Source organism: Melitaea cinxia, chromosome 14, assembly GCF_905220565.1.
Source record: "Melitaea cinxia chromosome 14, ilMelCinx1.1, whole genome shotgun sequence".
NCBI lineage: Eukaryota > Metazoa > Arthropoda > Insecta > Lepidoptera > Nymphalidae > Melitaea > Melitaea cinxia.
Genome location: NC_059407.1, coordinates 11,081,598 through 11,107,564, shown reverse-complemented (window position 1 = coordinate 11,107,564; position 25,967 = coordinate 11,081,598). Strand labels below are relative to the sequence as shown.

Here is a 25,967-nt window from a genome sequence, read left to right as displayed (position 1 = left end):
GAGAAAATGCAAAATATGTGTAGAGGTTAAAATATATCAATAATAGAATATATTATGAATTCTCAAAATCGCTTGAAATCTGGAGCAGCCCTGACTGGGTAAGTACCTCGACCTTACAGAAGATCACAGCTAATGAATACTGCTTTCAAGCAGTGTTGTGTTCATATGGTGAGTAATGTAACCGGAGCTCATTGGGATGATTTAGTGTTGCAGACGTCTATTGCACGTTGCTTTTCCGACCAAGTTTTATAAGAACAATTTGAAACCCTATGACTAACAAATATACATTTTGGACAAAAATATAATCGTTTACAACTCTAATAGAATAATATATAAAAATATATTTTAAGTATCATAAAAATACCTGTTTGCATTTTATGTGAGAAAAATATATGTAATTAACGAACACATGGTAAGAACGTTGAATGAACAAATTAGCGATATCATAATCATTTAACAATTAAATTAACCATGTCATCTTAAATGTCCGAGACATTAAAATCCGCAGTTGACCATCTTAATCGCGTTGAATAACAATCATTTAGTCAATTAAAATAAATAAATAAAACAAAGAAGCAAAAATGCCTTCTGGTGTCATATTTGTAATTTACATACCAACAAGTAACTACGAACATGTATTGAAATTCGGTAAACCAAAAGAGCTACTTCCAATTGATGATTCGCTCGATAAGTTTCGTTTAGAAGTAGAATTACGTAATAAAAGTACAAAATCAATTCCGATACATTTCACGCAGAGCTACTATAACGAAAGCTTTAATCCGAAATTGGAAAATATAAACGAGGATACAGAGTTCATCACAATGGAAAGCGTGAGTAAATAAAATTTATTAATTACCTAGAACGAATACTTCAATAAAATGCCACACTTTTTCACTTTGTAGTCAAGGAAATACGCAGTATTACAAATAGCTCAAAAATTACTTGTCAGCTTTCGGTTAAATTAAACGATTAATTAACGTGAACCTGCGGGCCGTCTAATCTATTAGGTATTTGTTGTAGAAAAAAAGTAATATATTTTCCCATATTGTAGATTTTAGAGGAGTTACTAAAGAAATTAAAAGTTGAACATGCTGTATGGATGAGCGATAAATTAGGTAATTACTATGAGGTTGTTTTCCCTCTTGCCACCGGAGACCCGTGCGAGACCATGCTGCACTGTCTCACGCAACTGGGAATTGGCGTTCGAAACAAATCCATTGTCAGGTAAAGAAAGATTTATTATTTATTCAAAGCCTTATTTTTAATATCATTGGGAACTTGACATCACTTGAGCAAATGAAAGTAAGGCAAGGTAAGTTAGCAAATATAAAGAATTCCTTCTTATCCCCTATGCTTTAATCATACCATATTATTGAATAAAAATAATTGTACCATGATCTGAAACAACTTTTAAATAAAATAATATGAATAAACTAACGAAAGATATTGCAGATTTTTAACCGTCCCTTTTTCTTTGCGGTTCAGAGGTTTTTTTTTTTAATTTTTTTAATCAACTATGAACAACAAATTTTAAAGAGAAATTTTTAAATGTTTAATTGTTGCAGCGTTCTGCCGTGTAATGTAGTGCACGCGGCGATTGAATTCACTCTTGAGGATGATGACTATATGCTGTAAGGTCATCCTCATTTATTACAGAGACAGATATTAAATTCTTAAAAGATTTCATACTCATATTTATTATATATACGATCTTAAGATATAATTTTATTAAAAATTAACTTGGTTTAGTCTTTTTAAATCCTACTTGTTGGAACTAAAAATAAAAATTCAAGAAATTTTTCCAAACAATGTCTTGAAGGGTGAATTAGCTGGAATCTATTTTAAAAAATGGTTAAAACCACAATTCATTGTTCTACTATTTTCAATCTCTAGAAGAAAAAACGAAGAAGCGAAACGTTGGCGCAGCTTCGTTGAGTCAATTAGGTCAAAGCTGACAGTCAAACAAGTTGTAGACGGCGTCCGAGGCGGTGGAGAGCTATCGTTTGACTATCTCACACTTATTATAACAGCCGAGTAAGTAGCGCAGTAAAACACGACTTGGGTTAATTTTAAATTCATTAAAATATAAAAATAAGAAAAGCGTTAATGTTTTATAAATGTAAATGTAAATGGCTATTCATTTAAAAATGTAAATGAAAATGGCTATTCATTTAAAACGTGTGTACGAAGGCACCCAAGCCATCAAAATTTTTACAATACAAATAAAAAGATTAACTTCAAATATGCCAAAAAAGCACGGATCTTGCTAAAGAACCCAAAAATTTCAATTAAATGTTATTATATTATTTTATTTTCCTAAAACATTCTTAGTACAAATCCTATACAAATTTCAAGTGCCTACTTATTACGGTCCTAAAGATATAAGCTTGCGATTGACGACGGACAGACAGCAAATACTTTAGATAATGGCGTTCTGTTCAAGTCCTTCGAATATGAAGCCTTAAACAATGGAAACAAGACACCCTCTTAAGATTCAGTGCGAACAGAATTGAAATTGGTTTTCATTTTAGTACATAAATATCGTTTTTAAAGAGTTTTCTTACATTTTTTATCACGTTGTCCTTACTCCTTATACAAATTACAAGCTTGTAAATGTAAACATTGTTAGTTATTACTTATAAACCTGGTTCCGAGTATAATACTTGTATGTAACATGTGAGATACGAGTACCTATTCGTAGACAGAAGCGTGCTACGAAATGTAGCAACTTTGATCATGTAGCGTTACTCTGCTACATTACCAATGACAACCTGAAGAATCCACTGTATTATTTTATCCTGATCATTTAGAGTATCATTATATATTGTCATATATTGCTTAATGTTTACAATTTTCTCGTTTATTACTAAAATATTATTTCTAATAACGTCTTGAATAAATTTATTACGTTCCCTAAATTTTCACTTAAAATTATAGAGCTCCGTTATGAAATATTTTATAAAATAGCAGGTTTTAATTACAGTTTCATTTTCGTATTTTTTATTTCCTTTTTTATTACTTATTATGTACAGTTCCTTGGCAGCCCTTGGCCTAGTCGAAAACAACGCATCAAACATCGTAGCGGCCATGTTGGTCTCACCTCTCATGGGACCTGTGATGTCAATTACGTTTGGCACGATCATCTCTGATAGAACCCTAGTCCGAAGTGGCTTCGAAAGCTTGATTTTGGGAATGTTTTTATCTCTTTTATTTGGATTTATATTCGGCTTAATTTTGGGTACCACCGAAATGCCTTGGGGCTTTGGAGACTGGCCAACTGAAGAAATGAAATCAAGGTGATTATTTGTAATTTAAAGAGTCGCGACGAAACTTATTATTAGGGAACTTGAAAGGTTTTACACTATTACTTATTTAGTTATTCAATGCAGTCGCGTTGGCGCAGCGGTCATAGCACTGGCTGTTGCGCTGGCGGTCGCGGGTTCGATTCCCGCTCATGACAGACATTTGTATCGACCATATGGGTGTTTGTCGTTATCTGGGCGTTTTGCTTGTGTATTTTGTATGTTTCCGGACCCTCGAAACAGGAGAAAATCCTACTGGGGGCCGTTGAATGTGAAACGTTTATTATTTATTACTGTACAAAAAAAATCTCTTAGAAAACGGTAAAAGTTATGAAGTCTTAAAGATTTTTTTCCACAAAGAAAATTAATTATTATTACTTTTAGAGGAAACGTCCGTTCGTTGTGGATGGGTGTACTTTGGGCTTTAACCTCCGGAACGGGTGTAGCTCTTGCCCTTCTGCAGGGCAGTGCGGGACCTTTGATAGGCATCGCTATATCCGCTTCACTCTTACCCCCTGTTGTTAATTGTGTAAGTAGGTTAAGCAATGACAAAACAAAAAACAAATACCTAATTATATAAGACGAGCAATATATAGAATAAAATAATATTTAATGAACCCTTACTATTAAATTTCTTTAGACAAATATGTGTACTGACTAAAGCTAATAATCTAAAATACCTAATAATGTATCTATATCACCTAAAAACACAAATAGCGATTAAAAAGAAAAACAAAAACTTTGAATGAAAATAAATGAGCTGAAGATTATACTCACATGGTTAGTGCTTCTTACCTTATCTATCTTTTAAATCCCTATTTACCAAGACCCAACATAGTATAGAATAAGGATTGAATAAATCAATTAAATTTAATCCAAGCTAACACTGATCTAAGTTTTCAAATATTAATAATGTTCTATTTAAAAGTTGTGTCTTGCAAGTCGGTTAAGGTAAAGATCGTGAAAAGATTGCATTAACATGAAAGATAAAATAATCAGCTGACCCACCAGAAGATTAAGTCTTGATTCAGTTAGGTATTTTCAGGCCTGTATAGTACGTACAAATACTATAGTACCTAAGTAGTCACGTAAGGAAATAAAATCCATGATATTACGTTAACTTATAATTCGTTTATCGATAGGGATTGTTCTGGGCGTTGGCATGTATATGGCTGCTGTATCCAGGCGTGAAAATACCTCACATCAAAGGGGAGCCGTATTACGGTAACTCATCTTACGAGCCGCTGTACCATGACTACATGCCTATAGAATTCGCTATTAACGGTAAGTTTCTCATATTAAATTTTACTATCCACTGCTACTTTTATACTTACTAAGAAATAAGATCTTTCGGATATTTTTATATACGTGAAGCAAAAACTTTGTACCCCTTTTTAAGAAAATTGCGCGGATGGAGGAGTATGAAATTTCGTACACTTATAGTTTATATAGAGAAGGCTATTTTTTTAATCATGCATAAAAATAAATTAAACTAGATATGTCCGCGGTTTCGCCCGCGTTGAAATCAGTGCGTCACAAAGTTTTCCCGGCAAACTCCCAGTGAAACTCTTATCGAAATCGGCTTAGCCGTTCCGTAAACCTTCCTTTTGAAGCCCTCTCTCCATTGGTGAAACCGCATGAAAATCCGTGCAGTAGATTTTGAGGGAATCGATTACATACACTTTTGGGGACTTTGTTTTATAATACACTAACTGTTGCCCGCGAATACGTCCGCGTGAAGCGCGCGTCGCGTCGAACAAAAAGGTTCGTTGAATTCGTCAAAATTGTGGTATGAAATAATGTAGTAATAATAAAGTATTGTAGTGTAAATGTGTTTAAAATATAACTGCATGCAATTTAGTTTTTAATATGGTTCTACGTAACTATATGCCACGGAATAGCGTAACGCACGCTCCTCCGTGACTCCGTGAGGACAGGGGTAAATAAAAAGTATTCTAGTAACGTAAAGGTTAGTTAGATATTGTAAAAAAAATTTTTTTTCGTACCACTTATAAGTGATCAATATAAATGTTTCTTGAACACATTGGAGTGTACCGCGGTTATTTTCCTTTAAACCGACCCTGCTGTATATGTTTCATACAAACTATCAACCCCAATTAAACCCCCTTAGCGATGAAATATCGCAAAATCCGTTCTTAGCGGACCTCTACTAACTATAATCTACCTCCCTGCCAAATTTCATCTTTGTCCATCCTGGATGGATGGACTATCCAGCGGTTTTTGAGTTCTCGTGATGAGTGAGTCAGTGACCTTTCTCTTATACATATATATATATATATATATATATATATATATATATATATATATATATATATATATATATATTACGATGCATTATTTGAACACCTCCCCACCATCTAAAGAGCATACGTTTTAAATTTCAAGTCTCTTACTTCAAAAACATAGGACTCATACAAACTTCCAACCCCCGCTTTACCCCCTTAGGGGTCGAGTTTCATAAAATCCGTTCTTATCGGATGTCTACGTCAAATAAGGAGCCTACTTGCAAAATTTCAAGTTTGTAAGTGTTATAGTTTCGGAGATTTCGTGATGAGTGAATGACCTTTCGCTTTTTAACCGACTTCCAAAAAAGGAGGAGGTTCTCAATTCGACTGTATTTTTTTTTTTTTTTTTTTTTTTTTTAATGTATGTTACATCAGAACTTTTGACTGGGTGAAGCGATTTCGACAAATTTTGTTTTAATCGAAAGGTGGTGTGTGCCAATTGGTCCCATTTAAATTTATTTGAGATCTAACAACTACTTTTCGAGTTATATCTAATAATGCGTTTTTACTTGACGCTTTTTTAGTCGACCTACGTTGTATTATACCACATAACTTTCTACTGGATATACCGATTTTGATAATTCTTTTTTTGTTGGAAAGGGGATATCCCTAGTTTGGTACCGTGATAAGGAAACCAGGATTTGATGATGGGGTCCCAGAGAAATCGAGGGAAACTCTCGAAAATCCGCAATAACTTTTTACTGGGTGTACTGATTTTGATAATTTTTAATTTAATCGAAAGCTGATGTTTATCATGTGGTCACATATAAATTTTATCGAGATCTGATAACTACTTTTTGAGTAATCTTTGATAACGCGTAGTTGCTTGACTATTTTTTCGTCGATCTACGTTGTATTACTTGTCGATGTAATTGAAGTCGGTTTTTTTTTCGTTTGCGAGCAAACACAATTATTTATATTTATAGATTAATAAAAAACATTACACACACTACCATGTATTTGACACACACACGCATATTATACTCTTTTGTTTATTGTCAGTCTGTAGTCAAATTGAAAATTTTAAATACTTAAAGGTTCTTTATTTTCATTATTTATTGGGGTTTTTTTAATTAACATTTTTAATTATGGTCGAATTTCAACCACTGGGCGACCATTACTTTATGTAACTCCATTTACTAAATAACTAAAAACGTCCATCACTGTTACGTACAGCTGTTACTTAACTTTTTAAAGCGTAATTATTTAAGAGCGAGCGCTCACTTTATTCACAATTATTGATTGAAAGGAAAACACGATGCTTGAAAAAAATCTCTAGTTATGTTTATTCAAATTTATAATTCCAGGTATTGTTAGTTGCTGTCTGACCATCGTGAACGTGATCTGCATATTCATAACTGCGATCATCTTTCTCAAGATCAAGGAAGTAGCCGCACCGTACACTTCCTCTCCTGATTTGAGGAGGTTTTGGGAAAAGGACATTAAAGTGGCAAGAGAAGCAAACCGAGCTCATTTGTATAAAGCTGAAGATGATGAACGAACCGAGTATGCTATTTTATCTATAAATAAATTATGTAGGTATTATACTTTTTAACCGACTTCCAAAAAAGGAGGAGGTTCTCAATTCGACTGTATTTTTTTTTTTTTTTTATGTATGTTACATCAGAACTTTTGACCGGGTTGACCGATTTCAACAAATTTTGTTTTAATCGAAAGGTGGTGTGTGCCAATTGGTCCCATTTAAATTTATTTGAGATCTAACAACTACTTTTCGAGTTATATCTAATAATGCGTTTTTACTTGACGCTTTTTTCGTCGACCTACGTTTTATTATACCGCATAACTTTCTACTGGATGTACCGATTTTGATCATTCTTTTTTTGTTGGAAAGGGGATATCCCTAGTTTGGTACCGTGATAAGGAAACCAGGATCTGATGATGGGATCCCAGAGAAATCGAGGGAAACTCTCGAAAATCCGTAATAACTTTTTACTGGGTGTACCGATTATGATGATTTTTAATTTAATCGAAAGCTGATGTTTATCATATGGTCACATATAAATTTTATCGAGATCTGATAACTACTTTTTGAGTAATCTTTGATAACGCGTAGTTGCTTGACTATTTTTTCGTCGATCTACGTTGTATTACTTGTCGATGTAATTGAAGTCGGTTTTTTTTCGTTTGCGAGCAAACACAATTATTTATACGTATAATCGTTGGCGTTGCTAAGATTTTTAGGGTTAGAAGTATTGTACCTAAGTAAGTAAAAAAGTATTATATTAATACTTAATTGAAGCTTCCTCAAGTCATTGTGTATAATATTTGTATTTTATCCTAAGAAGAAAGTCGTCAATTTTCCTCAGGTAGCCAAAGACGATTATAGCGTGAATACCAACCACCGACCACCTACCTTCCCTAGCGACATCATGCATTGCACATTAAAATAACTAGAGGGCATTAGCTAAAACTTCGTTCTAAATTATTGGTGATATGGAGTATTAAATCGCCTTTGATTAGTCTTGTCTCTTTCGAGTTTGTTTTACCTACTTTAAATGTCATAAATAATAAAAATTAATTCTAACGATGCCGGATGACCGTTTTAGTCCTCATATGTAAAACACGAAAAGTTTGTATTTCTCTATACAACGTGTTATTTAACATGTGTTCTTTTTTTAGGGGCATATAGACATACACGTAGGCGTAGGTACCATATCCGACATTATATGTAAAAAAATTAAAAAGTAGGAAATTAAATCTTATTACTAAGTAACTTTAAAATTGTCATATTGTATTATTGTTATAGGTTAAGAAAATATAAATAACCGACTTAACTCTAAAACTCATGCGACTCGGTCACTGACTCGACACTCATACTACATTAGATAGTTCGAAAAAACAAAAAACTATTGGTCAATATTTATCATTGTTAAAAATATTCCTACAGGTTGGTAATGGAAGATTTAAATCAAAATAATGAAGACAGTGTTAAAGAAAAACTAGAAGAAGCTGTTCAAGAAGCACTTGACGATGAAACTTATAGAAAAGTTAAAAGAATGAGCTATCAAAACCATAATGCTGACGAGGTATACTAACTTTCTACCACTATTGTGTTATGCTATACTTGGCGTGCCTACGATTTTATCCGCTATTAAAATAAGCTTATCAGTCTGTGAATTAAGATCTACGTATCCTGACAAATGCAAACAACGATTCTTTGCAAATGGGCTTAGTAGTTTCCATATTATGAAAAAGTATCTAACTATCGGTAATCACAAAAACACGCATTTTATTTTATTTTTTGCTCTAAAAGGTTTTGGTACAGTAATTTATGGAACAATTAATTTAGTACTTAGATATGTAATCATTGGCAAAATTAAGTCGAGTCCTACAAATTGTAGTATAATAATAATAATGTATAGATATTAATATCTACTTATTGTGTAGATATCTAGCAAGCTCTATAATAGTAAGATTAGAAGAGAAAGTTGAAGGGTAATTCAAAAATTACTAGCTCACTTGATAATTTTTTTCATACATTAAAAGATCTTATTCAAAATACTTTATGTTACGATTCAGTCAGGTAGGTCCCATAAACACAACCAAACTTTTTTTAATATCAAATATCATTAAATATATATATATTTTTTAAAAAAAACTAACTTTTAGGTAAGTCGAACAATTGGACTTCAAACGCGAACCCCAGCATCGATCCGATCGAGTATGATAGCGTCAGGAGCAACGACCCCTCGCGGTAAAGGATCAAATATTAACATCGCTGCATTGGACAAACTTCTAACTTCATTACTGGATTTAGAAAATAAACGGAAAAGATCATTCAGATCACACTTGGGAACTCCAAGAACTAGCCGGTTGCCGACTTTAGAGGAATTTGGAAGAAACAGACGTCCAGAATCGTGGTCAGATAGAATATTCGAAAATTCCATTGTCCACAACGTAATGACTAACTTGAGATCTAGCAAAAGGAGTTCGGCTGTTGAAGAACAATTTTTGACTCCTAAATAGTGTAGTACCTAATAGTAGAAGTGTTTATCAATAAGAAAATAATATAGGTAGACGATATTTGTAAGTTAATACTGTTTTATTAGACCAGTGCTTTTAACTTTTAAACCAAAAAAAATTAAAATAGTAGGATAAAACCCATTGCAAAAGAAAGAAATACAACGAATATAAAAGGAAAAATAAATTACGGGCGATTAACGGTAGGGAAGTGGAAGGGAGGAGGGGGGGGTTCAAAGGGTAAAAAACGGTTTATCTCGATTACCGCCTAAACTACAAGTCCTATGGAAAAAAAGTTCAATGGCGAAGTTGCGGGTAGTAAAAAGATCTACAACTTTTGTAATTACACTTTTTTCGCCTAACCTCAAAATTCATGTGACAATTTTAAAAAACCAAGTTTTTGGTTTTTTTATTTTTATCTGTTACAAGAAGATTTTGACAATAACATGTTTCTTAAAATATTTATATTATTTAATTGTAATACAAGACAAAACACGAAAAATAAAACAATGGTAAACAATTTTATATAATAATGTATAATTATTATATTACAACAAATAATTGTTTAACAATGTATACTTATTCATTTACAATTATCACAATGAAGCTTCTTCCATGTTGTATTTTACTATGTAATTAACTACATATGTGCAACAGAAAGGAACATTTACCATCGGAAATAAATCGTATTGAACATACATTATTTACTAAAAGCCCCGGCCTTTGATTCCTGAGGTAGACTTTTAAGTGATGATTTTCTATGTTTAACTTGAGAAGTGTAAACATCATACCCTAGGGATATTGTACTATCGTACAAAACCCTATATCTAGTTGGTAGGAAATAAAAATTAATAACCTGCGCCGGAGGCCAGACTAACCACTCCGCATGATATAATGTAAGAAACTTGTGTCTAACTTCCTCTTTAAAATTTGCAACAGGATCCTGCTCGAACAGTGCGAGGCTACCAAAAAATGTTACAATCATAATTGGTGAAAATATTAATTGGTCTAGTAATAATTTCTTTGTCACCATGTCAAATGTTTTACCTACTATAAATCTATCTAAAATCTTGTACCAATGGTGACATAGAACGCCTACTGCAGCACCCGAAAATGCCATGTGCACAGTTCTTTTAGGATTATATTTATCTAATTCTTTACTATATACTTCATAGGTTTGTTCAACGATATCACCTATAGAAGATAAGGTTACAGATATGGTAACATTAGTATAAAATAAATATTTATCACTAAAAGCAATTTTAACTGCATTTCTGAAAACAGTAGAAGCACTGGATATCCGAACATTGCTTGTTATCCTACGCCATGTGACACCCAAAGCTTGCATTTTTAATGAAATCTGAAAATAGTAATGATGAATATTAGTAATGTACAAATAAACAACTTCGTTTCTTAACTAAAAAAGATCAATCATCAACTTTTTCGAAATTTGTTTATATACGAGTTTAAAAGGTAAAGAATGGCATGCCATTGCTTATATTTAAAAATTAAAAAAAGAAACAAATTAATGCACAATTAAATCTATGAAAATAACATAGTCTTGGATATATATCAATAGTTGAATGAATTTATTTTTCGTCAGCATGTCAAAAATGGCATATAATTAAATATTCCTCATTTTAATATTATTGTATTGAATACGAATGTGAAAAATTAATTTACTACGTTTATTTTTGTTTTATTTCTAAACTAAAAAAAAGGTAAAAGACTATTTTAGTCCCCATATCTCAGACGTTACCTAAATAATAATAAAAGAGTATTTTTATCAATTTTTGACCTTGAATATAGTGTAGTTATCAAATCAATCTGTCATATTAAATAATCAGCGAAAAATGATTTTTTTTTTAAATATTTCTTTAAAAGTAACGACACAAAAATTATCAATAAATTATAAATTATGTAATTTGTAATTTATTTGATTTTTAAATCATTTCATACTCACATTATTCGACGAAATCAAATGACAAATATCTACTGTCTACTTAATAAAATACAATTGTTTTAATACTATTTGCTGCTTAAAAATACAATATTAAGTTATTAAATTGCATGAACATTTTTTTAAACATTTTCATTTTTAAAAATGAATTTATTATAACCTTAAAACTAAACAATTTTCACACAACTGACCGCATATGACAGATGTCAGTGCTGCCAGCTCTTGAAAAAACTTCTCCCTAAATCTTTTAACAAAAGTCCTTAAGTTAAAAACAAAACCCACTAAACCTGTTTTTAAATTAAAATTACTTAAAAATAAGTCAGATTTTTTTAGTTTTTATTTTTCAGTTTTAAAATAGAAAATAAACTATTTCTTATATTTTGCTTTAAATATGTTCAATTTAAACTAGGGTTGGCAATCCTTTCCAAAAAGATCGATTTTTACAAAATCGATTTTTTTCAAGTTTGTATTTACAATGTAAATATAAATCCATTGTATGAAAAACTAGAAAGATACGATAATAAACAATTTCTGGGATCTCATCAGTAAAATCAGGAATTTTTTAGTTCAGGGAATTTGATAGTAAAATTATTTCTATTACCATATCAGGTATAAAAGAAAATTTTATAAATGTATTTGTTACATTAAGTAGTAATAAGTAGACACTTGATTTTTTGCATACTGTTACGAACACACAAAGAAACTAGCGCCATCTAGCGGCAACCATTGAAACCACACAAAGACAGCGATAGCATGAAACTCTCTACTCAATACTAGATGGCGTTAGAGGAACTATTGTGGAATTATATAGAAGTCTAGTCTCGAAAACCGGGTACATGCGCGAACTTTCCAGAATGGTCTGGGCCTCGTGTCGGCCGATATAAATTGCCGCAGGTAGGCGAGCGAGTTCAGTTCAGTTTGAGCGATCTTCGAGGCGACTTCAAGAGTGAAAACTAGTGATCAAGAGTGGTACCAGCGAAACCTACGACATTGGCTACGATATAGGACATTGTTAGTGCTTAGTGTTTGAACCTAGTGCTTTGTGTTGCACCTAGTGCTTGTGAATAAAGTCTTGAAAAGAGTCAGCAGGTCTCTCTCTCCAAATCCTTCGAACCCTAATACGTAACAACTGGTGTCAGAAGTGAGATTTGGAGATGCCATTGACTCCGAGAGAAGACTTTAAGGACTTCAAGGGTGCCAGGACAAAGGCACAACGAGCTGCGGAGGCCACACCTACTGGGGACCAAGCTCCGCCCACTGCGGACCAAGCCCTGCCCACTGACCCCGCCTGTTATGCCCCGCCCACTGACCACGCCCCCCAGGCCCCACCCACTCGGGCTCAGTCCCCGCCCACTCAGGCTCAGTCTCCGCCCACTCAGGCTCAGGCCTCACCTACTCAGACTCAGGCTACGCCTACTTTGTCTCAAGCCCCGCCCACTGGATCCGCCTACCTTACCACGCCCACCAGTGACACCATAACTTCTACAGACTCTCAAGTGGCTCTTCAATTAGGAAGTTTAATTAAATTAATGGAGCTGCAAAGGGTTGAAATTCGTGCTTTGCAAGAATCACAAGAGCAACAAAAGGCTGAAATTCGTGGTGCTTTGCAAGAATCACAAGAGCAGCAAAGGGTTGAAATTCGTAGTGCTTTGCAAGAATCACAAGAGCAAACCAGTTTCAAATTGCAAGAATCACAAGAGCAACAAAAGGCTGAAATTCGTGGTGCTTTGCAAGAATTACAAGAGCAACAAAAAGAGCTCCAAGAAAAAACGCTTTGGGCTGTAAAAGATATTAGTGACGCGGTGACTAAGCTTCGAAAAGATGTCGACGTAGTGGAAGAACGAGTTACCGGCTTAGGATTAGATCTTGAAAATGTGAAAACCGGCCTCACTGAACTACAGAAGAGAGTAGTACGCCTTGAAACCATGGGAATTGCGATGTCTATTGGAACTACCGGAGTGGCACAAGGACCAAAAGTGAAAATGCCTCCATACGACGGCACTACTTCGTGGAATGCTTATCGTCGACAATTCCAGACTGTTGCTACTGCCAACGGATGGACGGCAGAACAATGCCTGACCGCTCTCACTATTGCGCTCAGAGGGCAAGCTTTGTCGGTTCTGGAAGCACTACCACATACAGAAAATGGGTTCCAAGACTTGATGGAGGCACTTGAATCCCGATACGGGGATCGACATCTGGAGCACGTGTTCCGTGCCCAACTGCGTGACAGAGTTCAACGCCCAGGAGAAGGACTACAACAATGGGCGTTGGAAATCGAAGAACTCGTCAGGAAGTCATACCTAGGAGCCGACACACAAACTCATTCGCCTGTTCAATTTATTCATCTGCAATCACGATATTGCAGTCTGTCACTGCCTCATCTCTGTCAAACATCATCACTTTCGTCTTCTTTACATTCACCTTCATTCCCTTTCTTACAAAGGCTCCACTCATATCAGTTACCATCTCCTTCAACTCCTCGGGCGAAGACGCAAGTAATACTTGATCATCACCATAGAGAAGTCATTTGACGAGTAACTCATTCATTCTCAACCCATTTTCATTCTCTTTTAAATTTGTCAAACAATTGTCCATGAATAGATTAAACAGCCACGGTGACGCTACACATCCCTGTCTAACACCTTTTTCGATATTAAACCATTCAGTGTATGCTCCATTTATCGTCACACAAGCACTAGAATCCCTATAAAGAGATTGCAATGCTCGTAAGAGGACACTGCTCACACCATTCACGGACAATGGTGACCATAATTCATTCCTCATCACTCTGTTATAGGCCTTATCTAAATCCACAAACGCGCAATAGACTTTTTTGTTTTTTGCCAAACACTTTTCGGCTATGCACCGCAAAGAATAGACCTAATCCTTACATCCCATTTCCTTTCTAAATCCCGCTTGTGCATCCCATACTTTATCGTCTGTTTCATTCACAACCCTCTCAATCAACACTTTTGCATACAATTTACCGACGACGCTGAGGAGGCTTATACCGCGGTAATTCCTGCAGTCCTGCCGTGACCCTTTTCCCTTGTACAATGGGACGAAAAATCGTCCCTTAATTAATGCCAAGTTGAAAACATTTTTCTACTCACTTCTTTAATCTGAGTTGTCCAGTTCATATTCTCGTCCATGTAAACCATTTAACCGGCATCATTGTAATATTACGAATACATTCAGCTAATTGTAAATAATTTTATGGTTTTTACCAAAACAGAAAAAAATCGAATGTCGATTTTCAAGGCTGAAATATCGGTTCACTGAATCGATTCAGTACAACATATCGATTTAAAAATCGTTTTATTTGGTCCAAAAAATTGATTCTTAGATTAATCGATTTCAGATCGCTATGCCTACCGTAAACCTAAGCTCCATGCCGTAAACCACAGAGTACTATGGTATAAACAGGAACCGTAAACGTATAGTCGTAATTTTGCAACTTGTGTACACCATATTATACTTATCTATGGCAACTTGGTTGCAACTCGAACTCGCATAATCAATGTCAAAGTGATGAGTAAATTGTTGTGCATTTTTTTGTGTCGCATGTTTTAAATATTAAAAAGTTACATCTTAAGTGTAAAGCCACAATTGTCTCTAAAAAGACAATTTTTTATAGATTTATCAGTATAAAATAGTGCATTAACAATGGCAGGTAAATTGTAACACACTATCACAAATAATTTTATGAAAGACTTAAAAATTTATGTTTTTTTTGTATATTAAAATTATTTATTCATTAGTTATATTATATATTTAGGTGTAATTACTATTAAATAAATTTCAGATAAATTAACTCTCAATAAGCATGCTATGAAGGATAAAGCTACGGCACATCTTCGTATTTACGTTGGTGGACTAACCGATGATGCTAATGTGGACGAACTATATAATCATTTTATAGAATACGGTGAAATTGATGGAATAGTGATTAACAGAATTTTTGGTTTTGTGCAATTTCGACAAGAGTCAAGTGCTGTAGAAGCAATAAAGAAGGCAAATGGAAGTGTTTTCCAAGGAAAAACAATCACAGTAAGGGCTGCCCAAAGGAATGGACCTAAGTAAGACTACTAATGCTATTAATACTCAAATCAAATCAAAAACAATTTTATTTAAATAGGCTTCAAAAGATACTTAATACTGTTATAAATATATTGCGACTAAATTTTGAATATGTCTACCTTAAAAACATTCCATAGGGAGACTCAAGCTCCAAGATCGTAAATGCCGCGAATAGCTCTTTTTTTTAAATAAATACAGTCTCAACATCTCTAACATTAACCCACAGTTATAGACCCTAAGATATAATACTATGACAATAGCTAAAATATATTACACATGCAGTAGCAACATTGCTTAGTTGTTGTTCTTTTCTAACTGCAAATGCTGTAGAGCTGAGTCTGCCATTTAAGGACAAATGGGAATTCCACTGGAGTTTTGAGGCCAAATTTATCCCTTAGAAAACTGTAGTATCATTGACAATAAGCCTCTCATTATTTATTTCTAAATTATAATTTAGAAGCTTAATATTGGGCAATGCAAACACAACACACTTGGTTTTCTTGGTGGTCAAAACCAAGTTGTTTGTTTTAAACCAACCTTGTTTTATGGCTATACGTAGAGTATGTATACTAATACTCGTTTAATTATTTGTAACATCAGGGCTCTGCTTTCCAAACTTACATGATCACTAACATGATTATTTATATCTAAATCCAGATATTTGCCAGGTTTGTTGATGGTCATTTTGTATTCCCAATATTACAGTAAGAACTCAAAACTTGTTTGCTATACTTTGAAGAAAATCAATTTGACCTAATTTTAAATTATAAATACTGTATAACTACAGTTTCTGTAATCTTAAATTCTTAAATCTAAATTTTTTTAAGAAATTTTAAAATTATTATATTTTTTACGACAGAAGAGAAACAGAAGTGGTAACTATGCAATCAGATAAGCCTCCAGCTGTTGCACTGTCTACTAATTTACCTATCGCAAGTGAAGAAGCGACTGATGAATATGACAACTATGGAAATTACGTTGGGGAGCAAAGTAAAGGTTATTGAATTTTTTATATCATAATTTAAAAAAGTAATACTCGTATAAATGTAAGACCAGAGTATAATTACATTTTTATTTGGTAATATTGAAAACACGCCGTTAATAATGCTTTCTGTTCCACAGGTTGCGGGTTTGATTCCTGCCTGAGTCTGGGTTTAATATTTTTATTTATATATGTATTATTTCTATGTATATTAAAAAAAATTATGTGGTGTCCTGGGACACCAGGTAGGAACGAAGTTCCTTCGGATAGTATAGAAGCAACACAATTTGAATTTTTTTTTTAATTTTTTATATATTTTCTAGTTCTTGATTTTTTTTTTTAATTTTGTTGATTGGTTTTTAATAAAAGTATTTAGGAAATTATGTATTTTAGAAAATAACAAATACCGTAAAATAAAATAATTCAAACAAAATAATAATAATAATTCAAACTATTAAGTCGAATAAAAAAACATGTGTCTTTATTTATTTTTGTCGACAGTATAAAATTACATAAATAGTTTAAAAAAAGTTTACTAGTAATATTTTAGTTTTACAAATGTCATATTATACAGTCGTGTGACTGATATTACGTCACTTCCGTTATATATTTTTCTTACGGTTTTAGTATCACATTTTTTTCAGTTCAGTCGCCCAGCCAAATGTCAAGCCTGCCGTAAGGAACTTCGTTCTAAAAAAAGTTATAACAGTCTGCTGTTACCTGTAACACAAGTATTAAGTTGCTTACCATACGAACAAACGACCATGTGTGTATGTTATATGATATTTATTTATTTAATATAAATATTTTCAAATATAATCTCATTAGGCATATTATTTATTTTAGTCAAAGTTAGTAAAAAGTAACATGATCACATCTTACCTAGTCTTGGTATGGATGTTCTATTATCATTCCCAATCGAAAATTAAATCAAAAATTACTGTATTAAAGCAGACCACAAAAGAACTTTAAAATCATCAATTTTACAACCTCTCTGTATGGAATAATAAGCTTTAGCCATCAAATTCTTTTTAATGAAAACTTGAAATTTAATTTCTGGCAATTCTAAGATTGTTTTTTAATAATTTTGTAATATTAATATAGACTTGATAAATAAAACATGTTTACAGATAAAAAATGTTATCATAGGTTACAGGGAAGAAGAGTATGATGAAGGTTATAACAAGCCAGGTTGGAATGAGCGTGACGCGCCGCCTCGAGGCGGACCGCGTGGGAGGGCCAGTGGAAGGGGAAGAGGACGGGGCGCTCCACCTGGTTTCAGGGAACGAACACCTACTAGAGGTAATATATATACTATTAGCAGCCCGCCCCGGCTTCACACGGGTATTTAACAAAAACTTCTATATTAAAAGTTATAATACACATACATAAACCCTTCTATTTGCGTCAGGTTACTAAAAAAGAAAATTATAAAGAATGTTTGAATATTATTATTTTAATAAACTTTTATTGTGATTTTTTTCGTTATTATTTTTGTAAAGAATATTTTAGGTCTTTTTTTTTACACCTTTGATTAAATTATTGGAGTTTTAGTAAGGATCCATAATATTTAAATTATAATATAGCCTATGTCACCCGGGGATAGTGTAGCTTCCTAACAGTGAAAGAATTTTTTGAATCATTTCAGTAGTTTCAGAGCCTATTCAATGAAAAGAAACAAAAAAATAATCAAATCTTTTCTCTTTATAATATTAGATAAATAATTAATATAGATAAAGGTGGCAAACAAACGTGCAATCCACCTGGTACTAAGTGGTTGCTGTACTCTTTTACAAGCGCATTGCTGAACCTATTTCTGAACTGGTCTCATCCGGATCTCTGAGTATCTTACTCACAGAAGGAACACTACACAACTTGAGAGCAATGTTCTTCTTCTATAAGGTTTAGGTACTTCTCGAGTCGGGCTGCTCCAAATTTTAAGCAAGATATTACTGTCCTGTGCCTTACCTTAATAATAAAAATATTAAATAGAGCATTGTTTCGGAGCCGTTTTTAAAATATTAACCGTTTTTAATATAGTTTGGAAATTAATATTTTTATTTCTATTCCCAACATTTGGTAATAACTAATTGAATACCAATACACAACCAATACTAAAATTCAATGACTACAATTAGGTCGGCAATAACGATAACGATTAAGCCTGTATATCTTGTATGTCCCACTGCTAGAATAGGCCTCTTTCTTCATAAAGGAGAAGATTTGGAGCATAATCCACTATGCTGTTCTCATATCTACACTTTGACTGCAACATATTACTAACAAATTGCAAACATTTGCAGGAGGAGAATGGCCTGATAGGAATTATGATAGATATCCACAACCCGAGTATCCAAGAGCCTTACCAGTACCAGAGAGGAATGACTGCGAAATTATTGTAGTATCGAAAGCACTCACGTAAGTTTATGAGCATATTCTTATAAATAATATGTTATTATTTATGGTTTGATATCATGATATCATTAAGAGAGCTGTAATGAAACTTATTTTAAAACTAATTTTCTGTTACAAAACAGCGATGTCGTAAATATACTTATCATAATTATAATCATCATCAGTCATGAGTGATGTGGTATCTTTGTTCAATTAACATTGTGCAGATAATCAACAATGGATACCATAGCTAAATACGAAGTCAAATATGAAATAGAACGAAAAACTATGCCAAAATTCAAAAACCTGCAGAGACATACAGTGGCGTAGCGTCAATCCTTCGTCAAATCGTCAATCGTCTCCTCCTTTTTTGAAGGGGGTAATGAAATTGGTAAAAAATGAAATGAATTAGTAGGGGCCGCAAATTTTCGGTGGGCCCCGGCAAAAAACGACGCTAGGCCACTGGAGACAAAAATTTTGATTTGTTATTTTCTGCTAATATTGAATTTGTTAAGAATATCGCTTCAATAATGCGTAATTTTTTAAAGAGAATATGCAGAGTACATTGAGGGACGTCTAAAAAGACTAGGCATAGTCGTAGATCTCCTCTTTCCAATGGAAGATGTACCGATTGGGAAAGTGCTTGGAAATATTGCATCTCGAGGATGTCTTTATGCAATATTGGTTATGCCCTTAAATCTGGAGCATAGATCATTGACACTGACTATACTTCACGGCTTACCACAAGGTGAGGTCCCACCATTATTTATTTAGTTTTTTTTTTTTTTTTTTAATTAGAACTTCTTATGATATATTTTCAAAATAAATATATAAACAATTTAAGAAAATATTTTACAAGGAACTCAGAAAATTGTCGTTAAGTAATAAAAAAAACAATTTTTTTTGTTTTTCTTATAACATGCACAAGAAATTCTTTTCGCAAGTTTGATTGGCATTTTGTTTTCTAATAATAACTTTAATTTCTACTGTATATATTTATAGAACATCGCAATATGCCTCTCGAAGATGCTCTACAGCTTTTATCAAGGAATTTTCAAGAAGTGCAACGAGGAGGGCCATCGGGTAGAGAAGCAGTCTATGCTCTGTTGGGGCAGTTGGCAGATGGGCGTAGCTTAACTGTGCTTCAATATGACAAAGTTATCGAGTATTTACAGGTAGGGTGGGGTTTCTTCAAATATTTGTTTCAAATAAACTTATATTTTATTTACCAATAAATAATATTACATACTAAAGTATGTAACAAATCTAATTGACTTTTATGTAAACGATTATAAATTAATATTTTAACTTTATTTTCGTCGTGTAATAAAGCAGAAGTTTGTTTGTTTATCTATGTTTACATTTGAAATATTATAGAAAAAGTTTGTTTAGGTCAATTCAATAGTAAGTGACCGTCGAATTAACTATGGGTCATGAGATGAAATAATAACAATAAAAGTTAATGTGTGCCATAAATGGTTACTAATATTTATTTATTATTTACGTTTTCTCATCTTTTCAGGAACGAAGAGAGCAACAATATAAAATAGAACTGGGCGAACCGTTGACACCAGCCCCAACGACTAATAAAACACAAGTAGATTTACAGCAAAGAATTTTGAGTATACTCAATGAGAAAAAAGTTACAGATAAGTCAGAATCTCCACCGATTTCAACACCACCAGTTAACAAGCAGGAGCCACAGAGCAAACTCTTAAATGATCCGACAGTCAGAAAGGCTTTAGATACAATATTACAAAAATTTGTATAAGTAATTTCTAAGTTTTGTCTATAATTTGAATTAGTGTGAAAGAAGTAACTGTAATAATTTTCATAACATTAAATAAAAGTAATTACAACTGAATTTAAAAGGTATTTTATTCCAACTACATTAATAGTTTATTAAATAAAAAAGTTGTTTTATTAACAGTTTAGTTTAAAAAAATTAAATAGTTTCAAATTACGGTCTATAAAGTAGTATTACTATACAATTCATCACATTAAATGAGAATAATTTTATTCATTACTATCTTACTGTTCTTATTGTATTGTGGTATTATTTAATTTATAGATGAATAGATTTGGGTAAACTTTGTATTTCTTCTTTCTATACCATACTTTTACAACCAAGTATTAAAAAAAAAAAAACAATATTCTATAAATGTAAGATGAAACGATAATTCTCCTGCATTTATTTAATGTATTTATAATTTTTAAATAAAACACCAGATCATTTAGTATAATTTTTATAAGTTCACATATAATCGGGGTGGTGTACGTCTTTAGAGCTAGCCGTTGATTGGTGATTCAAAGACAAACAATAGTGTATTTTATTATTACATAAACGCCACAAAAAATTTACATACTATGAACTAAGATCTGTTTAACTGTACACATCATTCCAGAATTTATTGTTAAATGTATTGAGTACATATTGTATATAGACATTACAGTACAGAACATCCAATTATTTTTATTTTTACAAGTTATTACTTTATCAAATTATAAATATTCTTGCATGCATATTATCGGTTTTCATTTATATAAAGAATTCTATATTACAAAATTGATTACTAAAAAATCTATGATAATGAAACACCGCCAGCGGTTCTCTTGTATAAAGCTTTTTGATAGCAAATAAAAAATAATAATTTCGAGATTAGAAACGAAATCACGTACGGACGTCTTGTATTTTAAAAATTACGATGTCAAAACATTGCAGTCAATGATATTAATTTGCATACTATATTTATTTTGAATAAAAACACCACATTGAGATCAAAGCCCTGTGTGTTTTAGGTCTTTCAAGAGCATAATTTTATTAGTTACATTCTAGAGGTTTACTTTCTATACAAGATATTACATAATAAACTAGGATAAGTTTAGGAATATCCACATCTTACTCTATATAAACAAGTCCACATACGCTCTTACTACTACAGCAACTAAATGCGTTCACACACCAGTCGATCTCCATAAAGCTATATTTGGAAGATTTGGTGTCAATTCGGAGGTCGAGAGGTGAGCGCGTTATTTACAAGATATCAGTCCCATATGACTACGACGCCCACGACGGTAAACCAATCGATTTTATTCATAATTTTGCAGTAGTCAGATTGATTATGTTTAAGATGATCTTTCCGGAGCATCTTCTTGTTTTGATGGGTCGAAACCTTCTTTTATATGTCCGCCAGTACCTTTTGGATCTAAATCTGTAGCCCAACTGAAGTGCATTAAAGCTAAATGAGAATTACCCAATTTATTATGAACTTTACCAAGTAAATAGTAAACTAATGACTCCCTGGGAGCAATATCCTTCAAGTGATGCAGATCAGCCAATGCATCTTGCGGTCTTCCAGCTCTTAGTAACACCGAGGCTCGGTGAAAGCGACATAACGGATTCTCTGTGTCTAATGAGACGGCTCTTTCAAGTGTAGCTATTGCACGATCCATTTTACCTAAAGCTGCTTGAGCTAAACCGAGTTGACAACGTAAAACACCGGAATGTGGATGAATGGCTAATGCTCGACGAATATGGACTTCCGAGGCTTTCCATCGTTCTTGACGTGCGTAAACAGTCGCTATGCCAAACCACGCGACATAGTTGCGTGGGTCAATACTAACAGCTGTTCGAAAACTAGAAAGCGCTTTGTCAGTTTCTTCAGCCACAGCATATTCATGGCCTAACAGAGCATGTGCATATGCTGCATCAGGGTCTATTTGTACAGCTCGTTTGAAAAATTTCAAAGCAGTTTCACGTTCTTTGTGTAAAGAAAAGCAATTTCCTGCTGCTAACCATGATATAGAATCATTTCTATTTAACTCTACCAATTCTTGAGCTAACGCCGATAACTGTGCTTCACGCTGCAGATGCCATAGACATGTGCTATAAATATCCATACCTTCTGTACGATTTGGATATTGTTTTCTAATTTCTGAAAAAATTTTAGCTGCAGCCTCATATTGTGCTAATTCGTAATGAGCCCGAGCTATCATCGTCTGCACCCATGGAGAAGCTTGCTGTTTGGGTGGAATTTCTTGAAACATTTTAATAGCATTTTTACAGTCTAAAAATGAAAGAGCTTTATAGGCATCTCCTAATTCTTTCAAAAGATTTAACAAAGCTAGACCATTATTATTCTTTGGTGTTATAGTTGGAGTAGTTTCTATACTTTTATTTCTTTCATTAGTATCAGTAGTTGTTTTTATATTTTTGGCTGTACGCTGTTTACTTTTTCTTGAAGGACTCTTAGGAGCTACAAATTTCCTACTGGGCGATTTGTTATTTTCTTTAACAGAATAACTACTATTGTTATTACTAAATAATCGCGATGACCTTCGTGGGGCTGGACCGAGTGTACACCTGGGTCCTGGACTAAATACAGCATCTTTTAGCTGACCGACATGTGCTCTTAAAGAGTTGACTATTTTCGGTAAAGCTTTCTGTTCATTTGAATCTGTGAGAGTGGGAGTGTATAATACTGGTGACTCTTCCATAGGCAACATACCAAATGATGGTGAAAATGGTATTGGTGCCATCCCACTAAAAACACTGTGCATACGTTTAACAGGGGCCTGAATCTCTGGTGTGATGCTAGTCGACATGGTCATAGGAGTTCGAGTAGTGACATTATTCGGTGTTACGTTGACATTCATATTTGTGTTATTAGGAATGTTACTATTGACAAATGAAATATTTTCGGAATTGCTGACTAGATTCACTAATGTTGAAACACCAAATGTAAATTCAGTGCTATTTATTTGGAATACATTATGAGGATCTACTTTCTCACCCATGTTACATAGTAAAGTGAAAGATTTCCACATAAATGGATTCAAAGATAATGCTTTCCTAAGTGCCTCAGCAGCTTTACTTCTCCTCTCAGTGATGTTATAAATTTTAGCCAAAAGTTGTAATGCATATGGTGCTTGTTCGCCAAATTCAGAGGCTACAATATCTAAATTTGTTCCTAATGCAATTTCAGCATCTTTATAACTGTAAAAAGAAATATTTGCTTTTTATTATTTGTCTTAAAGTTTTTTTTTGACTCATCATCATCATCATCATGTCAGTCTATCGCAGTCCACTGCTGGACATAGGTCTCCACAAGTACGCGCCAAAAATGGCACGAACTCATGTATGTTGCCCATAGTCACCACGCTGGGCAGGAGGGTTGGTGACCGCAGGGCTAGCTTTGTCACACTGAAGACACTACTGCCCATCTTCGGCCTGTGTATTTCAAAACCAGCAGTTGGATGGTTATTCCGCCATCGGTCGGCTTTTTAAATTCCAAGTAGTAGTGGGACTGTTATGCCTTAGTTGCTTCTTACGACACCCACGGGAAGAGAAGGGGTGGCTATATTCTTTACTGGCATAGACACACAACAGTTATTTTGACTAACTAGTTAAATTGATAAATTAAAAACTAAAAATAAATATGTTCGTAACATTAGTTTGATAAACTTGTATAAGAATAAACAGAAGTTTATAATACTATATTTTTTACCTACTGTTATTTTTAGTTCTATATTATATTTAAGATTAATACATAATTAACAAATAATTAAAATCTATTCAAAACAATCCGAATTGTTGATCAAACCAATTCATTTAACAATGTAGTGTAACTATTACATCAGCTATATTGCATATTTACTTACGATTTCAGTTCAACCGAGCATTTCGCTAAAAGAAACCTTGCTTGTGGTAAAGTGAGAGATATATTTTGTAATAAATGATGAGCCTCATTGACACGTCCAGCTCTATAGTAACAAGTTCCTAATAAAAATGCCGTTTCCTCTGAGGCAACTGAAACAATGTTAATATTTAATCTTCATGACAGTTTACACAAATTAAAATTTCATGCAAACTATTAATCAATAATAATTTGCTCATTGAGGGTATAGCACATGAAAAAACTACAATCCTTACCTTCAGCGTGTAATCTCTCTGCCAAAAATATAGCATTGTCATATTCATAGTTGTTGAGGCAGTCCCAAACAATAACCTGCAGAAATTTAAATATTTTAATACCAGGAATTATCGACAATGCAAATACCTTGACAGTTACGAGTATTTTCAATAAACCCACCTGTATAGGTTCCTGGACGATCATTTTATTTTAATAGTGTACACGTTAAGGAAAGTAAATACTATAAAATATTTCACATATCTAGCCACAATCACTACACAGTCACAAAGTAAAATAAAAACGTTTCTTTTACGACGGACATTTTCATTTCAATTTGTTGATTGTCTATGGGCGGATGATTGTTGTTACAAGAGCAATTCTCAAAATAATGCTGAATGATCGTTTTATTGCTGTCCCATAATTGACTTAATTTTTTTAAATGGTAGAATAATATTATGTTCAAGATAATAATTAAATAAATAAAATCACTGAATTACTGTTTACATTCCTGCTTTCATTCTTATGACAAATTGATAATTTATGAAAAAAAACAAAAAAAGATAAACTATTGAGCGTGCAAATGTATGGAGAGTGATGTGTCCCATTTAGCAGTGTATGACTTTCTATTAGTTTTTTTTTTTAATATTATGGGCTGACATTTAATTTTATGATGCTATTTTACGCTGTTACTATCAATTTATCACTCGAATATACAATTTTGCGAAAAACATTGCATATTTTAAAAATAAATATATTTTATAACATGTCTTTAAAAAGTTCCTTTTGTATTTTCTTATTTTGTTACGTGGTTTATGGAAAATATTTAAAAACAAGTTAGTAGATTATGGTTTTCTGTGCACCGGCAACATTTGAGAAGAACGAAAATCTAAAATTAGCATTGCCTCCACTTTTCGAATTTATTTGAAAATATCGTTTCATTGTGTGGTGCGCGCCGGATTCAAAATTTTCTTCTTGTTTTGTAACTGTATTAACAAGGGTAAGTTTATAATTTTTAATGTTTATAGTGTTAAGAATTGATAATTGTTT

At 33.1% G+C, this 25,967-nt stretch overlaps 4 protein-coding genes across 4 annotated transcripts; 2 read left to right on the top strand and 2 right to left on the bottom strand.

The window, feature by feature from the left end:
* The first annotated feature begins 581 nt into the window (after nucleotides 1–581).
* On the top strand, nucleotides 582–9,664 carry LOC123659501. Its single transcript, XM_045594714.1, has 10 exons — nucleotides 582–830; nucleotides 1,052–1,224; nucleotides 1,566–1,631; nucleotides 1,894–2,034; nucleotides 3,033–3,296; nucleotides 3,687–3,831; nucleotides 4,445–4,586; nucleotides 6,916–7,114; nucleotides 8,517–8,655; nucleotides 9,239–9,664. Exons 1-10 carry the CDS (start codon nucleotides 582–584, stop codon nucleotides 9,593–9,595), a joined length of 1,875 nt encoding a protein of 624 aa, XP_045450670.1. The 3' UTR covers nucleotides 9,596–9,664.
* A 440-nt stretch (nucleotides 9,665–10,104) lies between these two features.
* LOC123659502 (mpv17-like protein 2) lies at nucleotides 10,105–11,763 on the bottom strand. Its single transcript, XM_045594715.1, has 2 exons — nucleotides 11,553–11,763; nucleotides 10,105–10,949 (listed from the first exon to the last, which is right to left on the bottom strand). The coding sequence occupies exon 2, from the start codon at nucleotides 10,935–10,937 to the stop codon at nucleotides 10,290–10,292; it is 648 nt and encodes a 215-aa protein (XP_045450671.1). The 5' UTR covers nucleotides 10,938–10,949; nucleotides 11,553–11,763; the 3' UTR covers nucleotides 10,105–10,289.
* A 3,301-nt stretch (nucleotides 11,764–15,064) lies between these two features.
* Nucleotides 15,065–20,872, top strand: LOC123659399 (nuclear receptor coactivator 5). The gene is made up of 8 exons (XM_045594615.1): nucleotides 15,065–15,225; nucleotides 15,358–15,631; nucleotides 16,492–16,628; nucleotides 17,764–17,916; nucleotides 18,918–19,032; nucleotides 19,557–19,756; nucleotides 20,011–20,183; nucleotides 20,531–20,872. Exons 1-8 carry the CDS (start codon nucleotides 15,219–15,221, stop codon nucleotides 20,777–20,779), a joined length of 1,308 nt encoding a protein of 435 aa, XP_045450571.1. The 5' UTR covers nucleotides 15,065–15,218; the 3' UTR covers nucleotides 20,780–20,872.
* A 366-nt stretch (nucleotides 20,873–21,238) lies between these two features.
* LOC123659500 (cell division cycle protein 27 homolog) lies at nucleotides 21,239–25,124 on the bottom strand. The gene is made up of 4 exons (XM_045594713.1): nucleotides 25,101–25,124; nucleotides 24,941–25,016; nucleotides 24,670–24,817; nucleotides 21,239–24,004 (listed from the first exon to the last, which is right to left on the bottom strand). The coding sequence occupies exons 1-4, from the start codon at nucleotides 25,122–25,124 to the stop codon at nucleotides 22,135–22,137; spliced, it is 2,118 nt and encodes a 705-aa protein (XP_045450669.1). The 3' UTR covers nucleotides 21,239–22,134.
* Nucleotides 25,125–25,967: the final 843 nt, after the last annotated feature.

What these genes read in the sequence shown, in the direction of transcription:
- LOC123659501 (XM_045594714.1), top strand. Translation starts at nt 582, where the DNA reads ATGCCTTCTGGTGTCATATTTGTAATTTACATACCAACAAGTAACTAC. An exon ending in GAGGATGATGACTATATGCT is followed by an intron (nt 1,632 to 1,893) that starts GTAAGGTCATCC and finishes TTCAATCTCTAG; the next exon opens with AAGAAAAAACGAAGAAGCGA. An exon ending in AAAACCATAATGCTGACGAG is followed by an intron (nt 8,656 to 9,238) that starts GTATACTAACTT and finishes ACTAACTTTTAG; the next exon opens with GTAAGTCGAACAATTGGACT.
- LOC123659399 (XM_045594615.1), top strand. An exon ending in GCCCAAAGGAATGGACCTAA is followed by an intron (nt 15,632 to 16,491) that starts GTAAGACTACTA and finishes TTTTTACGACAG; the next exon opens with AAGAGAAACAGAAGTGGTAA. An exon ending in ACTTCACGGCTTACCACAAG is followed by an intron (nt 19,757 to 20,010) that starts GTGAGGTCCCAC and finishes ATATATTTATAG; the next exon opens with AACATCGCAATATGCCTCTC.
- LOC123659500 (XM_045594713.1), bottom strand. Translation starts at nt 25,124, where the DNA reads ATGATCGTCCAGGAACCTATACAG. An exon ending in AGAGAGATTACACGCTGAAG is followed by an intron (nt 24,818 to 24,940) that starts GTAAGGATTGTA and finishes ACATTGTTTCAG; the next exon opens with TTGCCTCAGAGGAAACGGCA. An exon ending in TGCTCGGTTGAACTGAAATC is followed by an intron (nt 24,005 to 24,669) that starts GTAAGTAAATAT and finishes TTCTTTTTACAG; the next exon opens with TTATAAAGATGCTGAAATTG.
- LOC123659502 (XM_045594715.1), bottom strand. Translation starts at nt 10,937, where the DNA reads ATGCAAGCTTTGGGTGTCACATGGCGTAGGATAACAAGCAATGTTCGG.